The sequence below is a fragment of the Hemitrygon akajei genome, chromosome 7, assembly GCF_048418815.1.
Source record: "Hemitrygon akajei chromosome 7, sHemAka1.3, whole genome shotgun sequence".
NCBI classification, from domain to species: domain Eukaryota; kingdom Metazoa; phylum Chordata; class Chondrichthyes; order Myliobatiformes; family Dasyatidae; genus Hemitrygon; species Hemitrygon akajei.
Genome location: NC_133130.1, coordinates 173620612 through 173633865, shown reverse-complemented (window position 1 = coordinate 173633865; position 13254 = coordinate 173620612). Strand labels below are relative to the sequence as shown.

At 43.5% G+C, this 13254-nt stretch overlaps 1 protein-coding gene across 6 annotated transcripts in view; it reads right to left on the bottom strand.

Moving 5' to 3' along the window:
• Positions 1 to 1476: 1476 nt before the first annotated feature.
• LOC140731183 (LIM/homeobox protein LMX-1.2) overlaps positions 1477 to 13254 on the bottom strand; it is a 256812-nt gene continuing 245034 nt past the window's right edge. For 5 of the 6 annotated variants that reach the window (XM_073052631.1, XM_073052629.1, XM_073052630.1 and 2 more), the window contains 3 exons: positions 13080 to 13146; positions 10723 to 10884; positions 1477 to 4128 (listed from right to left, as the gene is read on the bottom strand). In XM_073052631.1, the coding sequence (XP_072908732.1) occupies positions 3971 to 4128; positions 10723 to 10884; positions 13080 to 13146 (387 nt within the window). In that variant the 3' untranslated portion in view covers positions 1477 to 3970. The remainder of the gene's footprint in view (positions 4129 to 10722; positions 10885 to 13079; positions 13147 to 13254) is intronic. The other variant, XM_073052627.1, reaches the window with a different exon arrangement.

Here is a 13254-nt window from a genome sequence, read left to right as displayed (position 1 = left end):
ATGAGGAGGAAGTTCTTTAGCCAGAGGATGATGAATCTATGGTACTTATTGCCACAGACGACTGGGGAGGATAAGTCATTGGGTATATTTAAAATGGAGGTTGGTAGGTTCATGATTAGTAAAGTCATCATAGTTTATAGGGAGAAGCTGGAGAATGGGGTTATGAGGGAAAATAAATCAGTCATGATGGAATGGCTGAGCAGACTCGATGGGCTGAGTGGCCTAATTCTTTTCCTACATTTTATGGTCTTATGAACCTAGAACTCATTTCCATTCAGTGCTGATTTAATGGGTTCTTCAAGTGACTCTGTCGGTTTTATTTGTTGACTAATGCAGTATTTTTTCAGCATTGTAACCGCCAACAAATATGTCAATTTTAATGAACAATAACCTCCTGGAAAAATTCAAAAGAAAACATTACAAAAACATGTTGGGAAATTACCTCCTTACTATTCCTGACAAGTAGTGTGAAGCAAGGTCTATTTACTGAACAGTTCTTGATTTCAGATATAATCTGAAGTATTAGAGTGAGATGCTTATTGTTAAATCAAGGCAGTTAACATACAGAATGGCACAGGAAATATTGTTCTCAAAATATTAATATTTACAGTACTATGCAAAAGTCTTCAGCACCCTAGCAATATATATATGTGCCTAAGACTTTTGCATGGTACTGTAGGAATTTTATGTATTGCACTGTACTGCAGCCGCAAAAGATAATCAAATTTCATGATGTGAGTGATGATAAACCTGATTCTGACGTGGGTCTCTATTGTGGACTGAGAGTGGAAAGGGGACAGGGGGAGGGGAATCATGGTTGGGAAAAGGGGAGGGAGTGGGAAGCACCAGAGAGACATTCTGTAATGATCAATGAACCAATTGTTTGGAATCAAATGATCTTGCCTGGTGTCTCAGAGCTGGGTGTGTCTGCACCCACCTCACCCCTGGCACTCCCTCTCTGCCACCTCTCCCACACCCCTCCCATGGTGCTCCAGCCTCGCCAATCCCAATATTTTTTACTCCTGCCAGATTTATAAACTCGCTCTCCATTTCACATTGTCAAATACAGTACGGTGCAAAAGTCTTAGGCACCCTAGATTTTTTTATATGGTTTCAGTTGGTATTGCCTCCACAGAGCCCTGATCTCAACATCATCAAAGCTGTCTGGGATTACCCAGAGGGGCAGACGCAAGGAGGACAGCCAAAGTCTGCAGAGGAACAGTGGCAAAGTCTCCAAGATGCTTAGAACAACCTACCAGCCGATTTTCTTATACAACTGCACGGCAGCATACCTGAGAAAATTGACACACACAAAATGCTGGTGGAACGCAGCAGGCCAGGCAGCATCTACAGGGAGAAGCGCTGTCGACATTTCAGGCCGAGGCCCTTTGTCAGGTCTTGGCCTGAAACGTCGACAGCGCTTCTCCCTGTAGATGCTGCCTGGCCTGCTGCGTTCCACCAGCATTTAGTGTGTGTTGTTCGAATTTCCAGCATCTGCAGATTTCCTCGCGTTTGCTAAGAAAATTGACGCAGCTTTAAAGGTAAAGAGTGGTCACACCATATATTGATTTGATTTAGATTTTTTTTAACGTTTACTGTTCTTTATAGTAATTATTTTTGATATTTTGAAACTTTTCATTTAATTATTTTTGAAAGCATCTTCGCTTTACAGGATTATTTTTACATGTGCGTAACACATTTGCACAGTACCGTAATATGATGCATCTATACAGTAACAAGGCCAGCTTTCCTCCCGAGACATGCTACAAAGCAATCATTATGAAGACAGAGTAATAAACTGCGGTTACCTTGACCTGCAAACTTCTAAGTCCCAAATGTATAATCAATGGCACACAGCCTCAGTGGATGCATCAGATGCTAAGAGCGCCTGTCAGGATTTTGTCAATTTATCTTTTGCTTTAAAGTAATGCGTCAGTAATGTGCATTATCCTCACTCGAGCAATCATACTGTCCCTGTGGCAGTCCCCAAATGAGGCAAACATTATCTAAAAGGTCAGAGGCTACTTTCAGACATAATCTGTTACTGGAACTTGCGGGTCAAAAGCATAAAGATTACCGTGAGACGGGGAGAACCATCACAAGAGTACCCTTATTCTCTCTTTCAGAGCTTCTGAACTGGAAAATACATAAGCTTTCAGAACACATATTAATACTGTAATTAACCATCAGAAAACAAGTGACTTGCAGCCGGACTTCAGGGGGAGCAAAGACGAGGCTGGCTACTAAGGGTTATCTTTACTCTGCTTCTCTGAGGACCTTTCCTGGAGTTGCTATGGATACACAGTGATGTGACACAAAAGGACATCAAACTCAAAGTTGATTTTGGGGTCCAATGTCCTAATTATTTGATTAATTATGATGGAAATGGGGAAGGGAGGGTTTTTCATGGGCAGTTTGCTAATGCATCTCCAGTTTTAATTGATGTACACTCTTAGGCCACTTTATTAGGTACACCTGTACACCTGCTCATTAAGGCAAATATCTAATCAGCCAATCAGGTGGCAGCAACTCAATGCATAAGAGCATGCAGACACGGTCAAGAGGTTCAGTTGTTGTTCAGACCAAACATCAGAATCGGGAAGAAATGTGATCTAAGTGACTTTGACCACGGAATGATTGTTGGTGCCAGATGGGGTGGTTTGAGTATCTCAGAAACTGCTGACTTCCTGAGATTTTTACGCACAGCAGTCTCTAGAGTTTACAGAGAATAGTGCGAGAAACAAAAAACATCCAGTGAGTGGCAGTTCTGTGGGTGAAAGCGCCTTGTTAATGAGAGAGGTCAGGGGAGAATGGCCAGACTGGTTCATGCTGACAGGAAGGTGACAGTAACTCAAATAACCACAGTGACGTGCAGAAGAGCATCTCTGAATGCAGAACATATTGAAACTTAAAATGGAGCAAAAGTCCATGAACATATACTCATGGTCTCTATTAGATACAGGAAGATAAAGTGGCCAGGGACTGTATATTCCCACTGATCATTGAGCAATACCTCTTTGACGGGAAGTACATTTGGCCACTGTATTACCTCATTTGGGGTATATTTTCTGAAGCAGTGTGTCAGCTGACCAGGCACACAAAACCAGGCTAAGAATTATGTCTGAGCAGGCCATCCACGTGGCAGGTGTCAGCAAAACAGAGCAAAAATAACACCATGAAGAGAGAGAGAGAGAGGGAGGGAGGGAGGGCAGGAGGGAGAGAATGAGGGAGGGACAGGGAGAGAGGGAGAGAAGGAAAGGAGGAGGGAGAGAGGGAATGTGGGAAGGAGAGGGAGAGGGAGGGAGAAAGGGAGGGAAGGAGAGGGAGTGGGAGAGAGAGTGAGAGGGAGAGAGAGGGAGGGAGAGAGAGAGGAATGGGGAGATATATATGTAGAGAGAGAGAATTGCCTTTTGTAGCCTAATGATGGAGTTGGCTATGGCATGAGATAGAAGAATCATGCAAAGATGAAGACAGCACAGACCACATCAATTCCCTCTCTACTATACGCATTCTATCTGGCTCAGTAAGATAAAGGCAGGCATATGAGAATTTCTAACCTCTGTTACATTGTTTGGAGAATCAGTGTGTAAAATGTTCTTTGATCTTTGAGATCCAGTTCCCATTAAAAATATTGAACGGAGGATGGCAGCAGGGCAGGAAAGAGAGGCCCAAAATTTGTGTAAATAATTAAGGACAATAAGTTGTGGAATATTTGTATAAAACCATTGAAACAATGAAATGCAGCTGCAGTTTCTGTGACCCACGCTCTCATTGCTGTGTTGATTTCAATTCTATTGAATTTGTCTTTTTGTATGTCACTTTCATTGTCTTCTTGCTGTCAGTTTCTCTGCCGCATGGGAAATAGTGGATGAGAAGAGATTATGGCCATACAGTTTCTCCCCTCCACCCCTCCGTTTAAAGTCAACACAATCTGTCAGGTGGGATTTTCATTCTGCAGTCCTGCTGGCCTTCATGAGGCAAAGTATGAGTTCTGCATGGAGTAAAGCCTGTCGATGGGGTTACCCACCCGAGCCTGCATGGGATTAACCTCAGATGAAGCCAGGAAGCAGTCACTCAGGCTGGTGAGGGAGGTATCGCTATCGATGTCATGAAAGAGGGAATCATTTCCTGAAATTACAAAACAGAGACAGTTACACTTACATTGGGCTTATTTATTTAGAGAATCAGCACAAGAGGCATGTTTCTGCCTCTGTTCCTTCTGTTCACTACTTGAAAACAAACTAAGGGTCATTGAGGGACTATTGCACTGCATATCACGCTTCCTACTGAACTCCAGCTCAAAAGTGTACATTTAACCCTTTATTGCAAACCAACAATAAAATCGTTCGACTCTTCCATAGTTCGTGTAAAACAATAATGCACAAGATAAAATAGGCCGTGGTCCGCATGGGTTCCTCAGGGAGAAATCCTGCCTGGCCAATCTGCTGGAATTCTTTGAAGGAATAAGAGGCAGGATAGACAAAGGAAAACCAATAGACGTTGTGTATTTGTATTTTCAGAAGGCCTTTGACAAGGTGCCGCACATGAGTGTAACAGTGTGGAAAAAGCAGAGGCTGATTGGCAGGAGGCAAAGAGTGGGAATAAAGGGAGCCTTTCCTGACTGGCTGCCAGTGACTAGTGATGTTCCACTGTGGCATGTGGTGGGATCTATTCATTTTACATTATACGTCAACGATTTGAATGATGGAATTGATGGCTTTGTTGCAAAGGTTGCAGACAATACAAAGATAGGTGGAGGGGCAGGTAGTTTTGAGGATGTACAGAGGCTACAGAAGGGCAGATCAGGAGAATGGGTAAAGAAATGGCAGATGGAATACAGTTGTGGGAAGTATATGGTCATGCACTTTTGTAGAAGAAATGAAAGAGTTGACTATTTTCTAAATAGGGAATAATACAAAAAAACGGAGGTGCAAAGGGACTTGGGAGTCCTTGTGCAGGATTCCCTAAAGGTTAATTTGCAGGTTGAGTCTGTGGTGAGGAAGGCAAATGTGATGTTACCATTCATTTCAAGAGGACTAGAATATAAAAGCAAGGATGTAATGTTGAGACTTTATTAAGCACTGGTGAGGCCTCACTTGGAGTATTATGAGCAGTTCTGGGCCCCTTATCTTTGAAAGGATGTGCTGAAACTGGAGAGGGTTCAAAGGAGGTTCACGAAAATGATTCCAGGATTGAATGGCTTGTCATATGAAGAACATTTGATGGCTCTGGGCCTGTATTCACTAGAATTCAGAAGAATGAGAGATGACCTAATTGAAACCTATTAAATGGTGAAAGGCCTTTAGATAGATTGGATGTGGAGAGGATGTTTCCTATGGTGGGAGGGTCCAAGACCAGAGGACACAGCCTCAGAATAGACAAGTGTGCTTTTAGAATGGAGATGAGGAGGAATTTCTTTTGCCAGAGTGTGGTGAATCTGTGGAATTCTTTGCTACAAGCAGCTGTGGAGGCTAAGTCTTTATATATATTTAGGGCAGAGACAGATAGATTTTTGACTGGGCAGGGCATAAAGGAATACAGGGAGAAGGCAGGAGATTGGGGCTGAGAGGAAAATTGGACCAGCCATGATAGAATGGCATAACAGACTCGATGGGCCAAATGGCCTAATTCTGCTCCTGCATCTCAAGGTCTTAATAGACAGATCATAAATAGATATGTGGCTCCTACATCTTCTCTAATTCTATAATTATAGGAAGACAAGAAGAGCGGGTTAGATTTTGTAAATTTTAGTTTGAAATACAGCTTTTCTGACCCACTGAGCCAAGGCCACCCAGCAACCCACAGATCTGACCCTCGCCTGATCACAGGACAACTTACAACGCCCAGTGAACCTACTAACACAAACGCTTTTGGATTGTGGGATGAAATCGGAGTGCTCGGAAGAAACACACACGCACGCAGGAAGAACGTACAAACATTCTTACGGAGGACATTCGGAATTGAACTCCGAACTCCGATGCCCCGAGCTGTAATAGCATCGCACTAACCGCTACGCAAAAAATTGACAGCATTAAATCATTTAACGTTTTCATTTTTAATGTCTTCACAGCTTCTACGCAGTGCTTGAGATGGCCGTGAAATGCAGAAATTTAAAGATTAACTGATAAGTAATAAAAATTACATGAAAATGAGAGCAACTTAAAAAGAAGCAGGAATATTTCAGTATAAGAAGGGTTGGGTGGTAGAACATGAAAGGATGAACCCAGAGGCTCTCTGTCTGGGTGTGGATTGTTCTGCTATTCATCGGGTGTTTCCACGGGGAATTATTGGTTCGTGGCAGTGTTCAAGTTGATTGGCTACTGACTTCTGCACAATTCCGGAAGTTGGACACTGTCATGATCATCTGGATCTGAGAGGCTGTTTACGTTATGGCCTCATACTTCACAGCAACAATAGCAAAGGGGACAACCCTCGCCATTTGAATGGGATGGCCAACTACGGTTTCCATGGTAACTGTGCATGAGAGTCATAGAAACGTAGCAGACCTACAGCACAATACAGGCCCTTCAGCCCACAAAGCTGTGCCAAACATGCCCTTACCTTAAAAATTACCTAGGATTACCAATAGCCCTCTATTTTTCTAAGCTCCATGTACTTATCTAGGAGTCTCTTAAAAGACCCTATCGTATCCGCCTCCAGCACCATCACCGGCAGCCCATTCCACACACTCACCACTCTCTGCATAATAAAACTTAACCCCTGACTTCTCCTCTGTACCTGCTTCCAAGCACCTTATAAATGTGCCCTCTCTTGCTAACCACTTCAACCCTGGGGAAAAGCCTCTGACTATCCACACAATCAATGCCTCTCATTATATTGTACACCTCTATCAGGTCACCTCTCATCCTCCGTCGCTCCAAGGAGAAAAGGCCGATTTCACTCAACCTATTCTCGTAAGGCATGCTCCCCAATCCAGGCAACATCCTTGTAAATCTCCTCTGCACCCTTTCTATGGCTTCCACATCCTTCCTGCAGTGAGGCGACCAGAACTGAGCACAGTACTCCAAGTGGGGTCTGACCAGGGTCCTATATAGCTTAGAGTTATGCAGCAGAGAAACAGGCCCTTCGGCCCCACTCATCCATGCTGACCAAAGTGAGCTCCGGGGTTTATATCTTTATTCTACATGCCCGAGGCCCAATGTCGGCGTGTTGGAAGCTGTGCCAGCTGGAGGCTGGATGCTGAAGCAGATGGCCTGTCTTGGGGTTAGAGCTGTGCGTGTACATTGGGTGGGAGGGACGAAAGAGGCAACTTTTGCTTTTGTTGTTTCATTGGTTGTTGTGTTCTATGTTGTTCTGCCAAGTCTGCTGTCGGCGGAATGTGTGGTGACACTTGTGGGCTGCCCCTACCCACCACTGGGTGTGTTAGTTGTTAATTTCATTTCACTGTATGGTTCAATGTACATTTGATAATTTAACTTAAACCTTGAATCAACCTAATCTTAATGCTTTCAATTATTTTCTACATCTTTGTAATGATTTTTTTAAAATATTGTAGTTTACTGGAGATCTAAGTGTTTTTCAAAATGCCTGTTTTTAAATACAGTTCAGATGCCTTTGGCAAGCTGTCAAATGGTCATCATGTCACTCCACCAGTGCAGATTCAGGATTATATAAATCATTACCCTTTATAAATCAGAGCACTGAGTATAGGAGTTGGGACGTACTGTTAAAATTGTACAAGGCATTGGTAAGGCCAAATTTGGAGTATTGTGTACAGTTCTGGTCACCGAATTATAGGAAAGATGTCAACAAAATAGAAAAAGTACAAAGGAGATTTACTAGAATGTTACCTGGGTTTCAGCACCTAAGTTACAGAGGAAGGTTGAACAAGTTAGGTCTTTATTCTTTGGAGTGTAAAAGGTTGAGGGGGGACTTGATGGAGGTATTTAAAATTATGAGGGGGATAGATAGAGTTGACGTGGATAGGCTTTTTCCATTGAGAGTATGGGAGATTCAAACAAGAGGACATGAGTTGAGAGTTGGGGGGCAAAAGTTTAGGGGTAAGACAAGGGGGAATTTCTTTACTCAAGAGAGTGATAGCTGTGTGGAACGAGCTTCCAGTAGAAGTGGTAGAGGCAGGTTCGGTATTGTCATTTAAAGTAAAGTTGGATAGGTATATGGACAGGAAAGGAATGGAGGGTTATGGGCTGAGTGCAGGTCAGTGGGACTAGATGAGAGTAAGCGTTCGGCACGGACTAGAAGGGCTGAGATGGCCTGTTTCCGTGCTGTAATTGTTATATGGTTATATATGGTTATATGCCCAAGGTCTAGAGTATACTCAGTATCTGCTAAACCCCATGAGAGAGAATAGTGATCTCAAAATCATTTGGAACCATAGAGCAAGGATATAACTGTGGTTTTAGGAAAAGCAGGGATGAAGTGGAGGAAAGATCAGCTGACTGGGTAATCTATCCAAGAATTTGATTATAACTTCACAAAATCAGTACAGTTATCCCTTCACTGTTGTTCTGCAGGATTGGCTGACTTCTAGTTCCCTTCAACCCCACCATTCTCCTGCCTTCTCCCCGTAACCTTTGACACCCTGACTAATCAAGAAATTCCCAGCCTCCACTGTAAATATACCCAGTGATTTGGCCTCCTTGGCTATCAGTGGCAATGAATTCCACAGTTTCACCACCCTCCAGTTAAAGAAATTCCTCCTCTTCTCAGTTCTATAGGGACAACCTTCTATTCTGAGGCTGTGTTCTCTGGTCCTAGACTCTCCCACTATAGGAAACATCCTCCACTCTTTCTGGGTCGTTCAATATTCAATATGTTTCAATGAGATCCTCTTTCATTTTTCATTCAGTGAGTTCAGGCCCAGAGAGAACAGATGTTCCTCATGCATTAATGCTTCTGGTTTACATACACCTATGTGGTCTGTATCTATGTGACATGTCTACATCTTAGAGTATTGTGTTCAGATCTGGTCATCTCATTGAAGGAAAGATGTGATGTTTTTAGAGAGAGTGCAGATGAGATTTGCCTGGATTAGAGAGCATGACTTCTGAGGATAGGTCGAGTGAGCTAAGGCCTTTCTCTTTGAGGTGAAGGAGGATGAGAGGTGACTTGGTAAAGATCTATAAGATGATGATGCATAGATGGTCTGGGCAGCCAGAGACTCTTTCCCAGAGCAGAAATCGCTAATTTTAAGGTAACTGGAGGAAAGTATGGTAGTTTTTTTTTTTCACACACAGTGGTGGGCGTGTGGAACACACTGCCAGGGGTGGTGGCAGAGGCAGACATATTAGAGACATTTAAGAGACTCTTAGACAGGCACATGAATGAAAGAAAAATGGAGGCCCATGTGGGAGAAAAGGGTTAGATTGATCTTGGAGTAGGTTAACAGGCTGGCAGAACTTCAGAAACATAGAACATAGAAACACAGAAAACCTACAGCACAATACAGGCCCTTCGGCCCACAAAGTTGTGCCAAACATGTCCCTATCTCAGAAATTACTAGACTTACCTATAACCCTCTGTTTTACTAAGCTCCAAATACCTATCTAAAAGTCTCTTAAAAGACCCTATTATATCCGCCTTCACCACCGTTCCCAGCAGCCCATTCCACACACTCACCACTCTCTGCATAAAAAACTTAGCCCTGACATCTCCTCTGTACCTACTCCCCAGCACCTTAAACTTGTGTCCTCTTGTGACAACCATTTCAGCCCTGGGAAAAAGCCTCTGACTATCCACACGATCAATGCCTCTCGTCACCTTATACACCTCTATCAGGTCACCTCTCATCCTCCGTTACTTCAAGGAGAAAAGGCCAAGTTCACTCAACCTATTCTCATAAGGCATGCTCCCCAATCCAAGCAACATCCTTGTAAATCTCCTCTGCACCCTTTCTATGGCTTCCACATCCTTCCTGTAGTGAGGCGACCAGAACTGAGCACAGTACTCCAAGTGGGTTCTGACCAGGGTCTTATATAGCTGCAACATTACCCACAGCTCTTAAATTCAATTCCACGATTGATGAAGGCCAATACACCATCTTACCCACAGAGTCAACCTGCGTAGCTGCTTTGAGCGTCAGATGGACTCAGACCCCAAGATCCCTCTGATCCTCCACACTGCCAAGAGTCTTACCATTAGTACTATATTCTGCCATCATATTTGACCTACCAAAATGAACCACTTCACATACTTATCTGAGTTGAACTCCATCTGCCACTTCTCAGCCCAGTTTTGCATCCTATCAGTGTCCCACTGTAACCTCTGACAGCCCTCCACACTATCCGCAACTCCTCCAACTTAGTGTGTGTATATATTGGGCCATTGAACATCAAGTTGTGGTCCCGAAAGTTTACAGGGCTGAGATTTTAAACACGGCTCATAGTATGCCTTTAGGTGGACACTTTGGAGTGAGAAACGCAGTAACCAGGATTATGAAATTCTACTGGACTAATTTAAGAAAGGATTTAATGAACTTTTGGTGGGGGGGGGGGGGTGTGTGTGTGTGTGTGTGTGTGTATTTGAGACCTATATATGTAACCTATATATATGTAACCTGGCCTATCTGTGCCCTTACCTGTTCTAGCCTTTATCCGACTACAGTAGTAACATGCTTCATTCTTGACATTGGTCTCTCTGGGATAACCGAGCAAGTAACAAGGACCATGAAGGATAGGTGTTTAAAGACTTTGAGAGATGGGCACTCAATTTGACTGAATAAGTAAGAAAGTAGTCACCTACCATATGGGTTCATGTGATCCCCTGGCATCTGGGGAGGGGTGAGACCTTGCTGGAAGGGGTCAGAGTTGTACCCGTTCTGCTCCATGGACACCAGCTGCTGCGGCGGAGCTGCGAGCGGAGCATAAGAGTTTATCACCCCGTCCATTCTATTGGACATCACTTCTGCCAACAAAAGGAAGATTCGTCAGAAAGTTCCCTCATTTCCTTCTGCCTTAAAGAAAAAGCGTCTTTAAAACGGAATGGATTTGCTTCCTTGCTGGAAAGTAACAAGCCTTCCGTCTGAATAAAGTGCTTTAATCTTTCACAGGTGCATGACAATAAATCGAGGCGATGAACATGAGGAGGAGATGCCACTACGGAGAACTTGATGGGTTCTAATAATTTACAAGCCACTGCAACAGCGAGGCATCCTTTGCAAATGCCCTGACTGGGGTATCAGCCGTACCTTACGGCGCTTCATATTGTATTCTGTTTGTACCACAGGCAAGAGAAGTAATCTAAATTAAAATGATCTAGGACAGACACAGATTTTAATATTTAAAGGAAATTAAACTGCCAAAGTGAAGGAGCAGTAGTTGGGGCAGTATCAATGGGAAACATTTTTCACACTTTCTTCAGTCTGCTAGCTTCAAGGCACAACCAAAGAATCATAGAAATTTATGGCAGAGAAAGTGGCCATTCATCCCACTGCATCTGTGCCAGCCAAGGAAATGTATCAGCTAATTCATTTTATTCCTTTATCTTTTTAAATGTTATGGCACAGTGTATAATATTTATTGCACTTATATTTTGATCCATTTCTACTCAATTACATTGTCCTAAATTTTCCTTATCACATGACTGGAACATTTCTGAAATTCACATTCTCCTGCTTAGTTCCCTGAATCCTTTCTCTCTCTCTCTCTCTCTCTCTCTCTCTCTCTCTCTCTCTCTCCCTCCCTCCCCCCCCCCCCTCTCTCTCTCTCTCTCTCTCTCTCACACACAAGCCCAGCTCCACCCTATTTACTCTTCTGCCCCCCCCACCTTCCTTAGGGGTAGTTCACAGTAGCCAGTAAGAATAAAAAGAAATAATAATAATATAGTAATAGATACTGAGAACTTGCGATGAAGAGTCCTTGAAAGTGAGCCCACAGGTTGTGGGAACAGTTCAGTGTTGGGGTGAGTGAAGTTATCCCTTTGGAGGGGTAGTAACTGTTCCTGAATCCTGAAGCTCCCATGCCTCTTTCCTGATGGCAGCGATGAGAAGGTGAAGTGGGAGGGATCTACAGCACGGGGGGATGGGGGGATCCGTATGATTGCAGGGAGAACATGCAGACTCCACACAGAGAGCATTTTAGGTGAGATTGGAACCCAGTTCATGGAGTGATGCAGCAGCACAACTCTACCTATAGTGTCACTGTGCCTCCCGACACACTGTTCAGCTTTAAAGAATGAAGAAAGGATTTATGAGGATGTTGTCAGGACTCAAGGGGTTGCGCTATGGAAGGAGACCAAGCGGGCTAGGACTTTCTCCCGGGGAGCGTAGGAGAATGAGGGGTGATCTTCTGGATGTGTACCAGATCATGAGGGGCAGAGATAGGGTGAACTCGGGGCTGGGGAATCAAGAACCAGGGGGCATGCGGTAGGTTTAACATGACAGTGGAAAGATTTAATAGAAAGCCGAGGGGAATTTTTTTCACCCAGAGGTTTATTTGTATGGTGAATGGGCTGCAGAAGGAAGTGGTTGAAACAGGTACATTAACAACATTTAAAAATTACTTCACAGGTGCATGGATAGGAGAGGTTAAAGGTTGGCACATTGTGGGCCGAAGGGCCTATAACGTCTTGTAATGATCTATGTTCAATGTGGGCCAAATACTGGCAAATGCAAATTTTATTTTTTATTTTGTAGAGGTACTGCACACAATAGGCCCTTCCAGCTCTTCCCACCCTTTGAGCCACACCACACACCAACCCCACCTAATTAATCCTAGTCTAGTCATCGGACAAGTTACAATGACTAATTAACCTACCAACCGGTACATCTTTGGATTGTGGGAGGAAACCCACGCCGTCACGGGAAGAACGTACAAACTCCTTACTGGCAGCAGTGGGAATTGAACCTGGGACGCTGCACTGTAAAGTATTGTGCTAACCACTATGCATTGTTGTCAGTATGGTATGGTGGGGCTGAAAGGCCTGTTTCTATGCTGAATGACTCCAGCTGGTGTTTCTATTCTCCGACTGCGATGCATTTCAATATTCCTCTGCAATCTTCGTTACAAAGTACTGGACAGCCACAAATTATCATCCAAACCTGCATCAACTGAATAATTCGAGCCCAAGCCCGTGCCCAGTTTATCACCACGTACGATTACCTTGTCCAAGACGTTGACCATTTTGTTGTTCTTGTTGCTGTTGTTGACGTCGGGCCAATTTTTTCATCTTAAAAATTGCAAAAATTAAGATCAGTTTCCAATTGGGAAAAAGTTTCAAAAATATCTTTGATTTAATTAAACATCTAAATTTCAACAATTAAATGAAAAGACTTCA